Raw genomic sequence first — 2,430 nt, forward strand, 5'->3', positions numbered from 1 at the left:
GGTTTGAACCATGAGCCTTCTGGTTGGCAGTCAAATGCCTTAGGCACTACGCCACCAGACCATTAGTTTTGAAAGATAGCACTTCTGTCATCTACCACCTCCAAGTCTCCTTGTCCAGTCCTCAAGGTTCAGTGTTAGTGTTATACATGATCAGGTTGTCTGTTTGGAAACCAGTAATGATCTGTTGTCCAAATTTCTCTTCGGTCCTTTTCATCTTTTCACCATTTTTCTGCCAAAGTTTAATACATTCTTTTGCTATCACCCTTACTGGATTTCCACGCCCTTTTCTGTTATCTTCATCTAATGTGGTTTATTTTGGTTTTTATTTTTTTATTCCAATTACTGGAGCAATTGTGTCTATATTGTGAAACGAATCCCTTCTCAGAGAACCCATGACAACTATTGGAGTTTGAGAATATGGCAGGATCAGTACTGCATTTTATACATTTTCATTCTTTAATGTTAACTTTCTTTTTGCTTTATCTTTCAGTGACTAGAGGAAAAACCCAGAAACCTATCATCAACCAGGTATTTCCTCACTTTTCATAAACTGTCATCTAGAATTTTGCTTTAAATGTTCATAATTAAGTATCTGTCAATGTAATAAAACAATGGGCAATGCTAGTTATTGGAGGTGAACAATATACATGTTATTGGTTCCAAGAACAAATAGACAGATTGGTCCTATGTGGAAGATCATGCACTTTCTTAATCTCTTCCCTTCCCCCATTTCTAACCCTCTGCTCCACCCTGCCCAAGTGTGGAAAAATGATGGGAAACAGCAGAGAAGTAGTATCTACATGTTTTGACTTGTAAGCATCCATCTGACCATATTGTGACCTCTGCATTGATACCATCATGGCTGCAAATAGATACTTTTATCTGGTTTTCCTGTAACTAAGGTGACTCTCCTCTGTGATTTTCCCAAGTATTAATTCACCCAGCAGAACATCACTCCTTCCCAGACAGTAAGAACTGAACCCTAGCAGTGGAAACTTTTCAGTTTGGTCTTTCATTTCTATTCACAGTTAGCTAACTCCTTCCTGTCTGCTTCACTATTTTCTTATCCAGAATTTGTGCTAATTTATTTTTATATTTAAGAGAGATGGAGTCATTCTATGTAACTAGTTAAGATGCTTGAGACAAGTGGTCATGCCTACAAACCAATGAAGGGTTTCACCAAAAGCATATGGGGTGCCACCCCCAACTGTACTTTGAATAGGCCTGTCCAGCTGAATGCTGCCTGTGTCGCCAGACTCAGGGAATGCAGACATTGGCCTGTGGCAAAATATGCTCAGGTTTCACTCACAGACACACATCTCCATGTTTTGTTTTGTTTTGTTTTCTCCTTTGGCATAAATTTGAACTCACCCTTGCCGAGGAGAAGAGTGGTAAATCTACATTTATAACAGTGAAGAGTACATTTTTCAAAGTCTTCTCCTAATGCACTCCAAAAATAGGTTTGAACTGTGTCCCCATTGTCCTTCCAGTAGAATTAAGTTCTAGTTTTACCTAACCTGTGCAAGATGCTGGATAATTCAACAAGATTTTTAAATAGTCATTTGACTTGGATAATAGACTATACTGGAGATCCAGCAGGCAAAGTTTAATGCTTGTCAGATGTCATTTTGCTTTTGAAAGTGACTATAAATGTTCACTTATGGTAGCAGCCATTTTAATACTTGACAATGCCATTATCACGTAACAACAAAATCAGTTGGCCACTTCAAATAGTTTATTTGCCTCTTAAACTTTGTTCCTTTATCATTTTATTTTCAATTATTTGTATGCACCAAATTGGTTTGGTAAGATTGTGCAATAATCAGTAAAGTTTTGCTTTACTATTGCTGCAGTTCTTATTTATTTAAGTTACACTAGGATACTTTTCCTTATAAAGGGACTCTTTTCTTTGTTAACAAGTTAAAGCAGTCAATCAAAATATATTAAGTTCATTTCTTGTGGGAAGATTTTCATTTCCTGTGTTTTCTTTCTTTTTGCATTTTGTTGAACTAATGGAATATGTAGACAACAAAGGAGAACACCAAATATTTACTCATAATATTAAACATTGATTTGATGCCAGATAAAATCATAATGGTTTCCAATCCCAATGAGTGAAAGTCTTTGGACTTGAACATAAGAGAGAAGGGTCTGAAGTACATTTATTTTATTCTCAGAAGAAATAATTATATTGCTCAGTGTCTGCCAGCTGATTTTCTCAAGAATGCACAGATAATACAAGTCAAAGAGGGACCTTACACCTCCGATTTATCTAAATTCTGGCCAAAAGCCAAGAAATGAAGTCATGCCCTTCTTTACCTCTTCCCCAAAAGAATTTGGCCCTTGAGAAACATTTTTGAAAACTCACTTTGGCTAATTGATCCAGTGTTCTGTATCAGAAAAGAATGTGAAAGGGAGCACTGTCACGTT

General features: G+C 36.6%; 1 protein-coding gene across 1 annotated transcript in view; it reads left to right on the forward strand.

The window, feature by feature from the left end:
• CHST9 (carbohydrate sulfotransferase 9) overlaps window positions 1–2,430 on the forward strand; it is a 407,635-nt gene that overhangs the window by 373,691 nt on the left and 31,514 nt on the right. Inside the window, exon 4 of the mRNA XM_007935562.2 lies at window positions 491–528. Within this exon, the coding sequence (XP_007933753.1) occupies window positions 491–528 (38 nt within the window). The remainder of the gene's footprint in view (window positions 1–490; window positions 529–2,430) is intronic.

The sequence above is a fragment of the Orycteropus afer genome, unplaced genomic scaffold (genome assembly GCF_000298275.1).
Source record: "Orycteropus afer afer isolate SDZICR_OR568_19922 unplaced genomic scaffold, OryAfe1.0 scaffold00030, whole genome shotgun sequence".
Lineage (NCBI taxonomy): Eukaryota > Metazoa > Chordata > Mammalia > Tubulidentata > Orycteropodidae > Orycteropus > Orycteropus afer.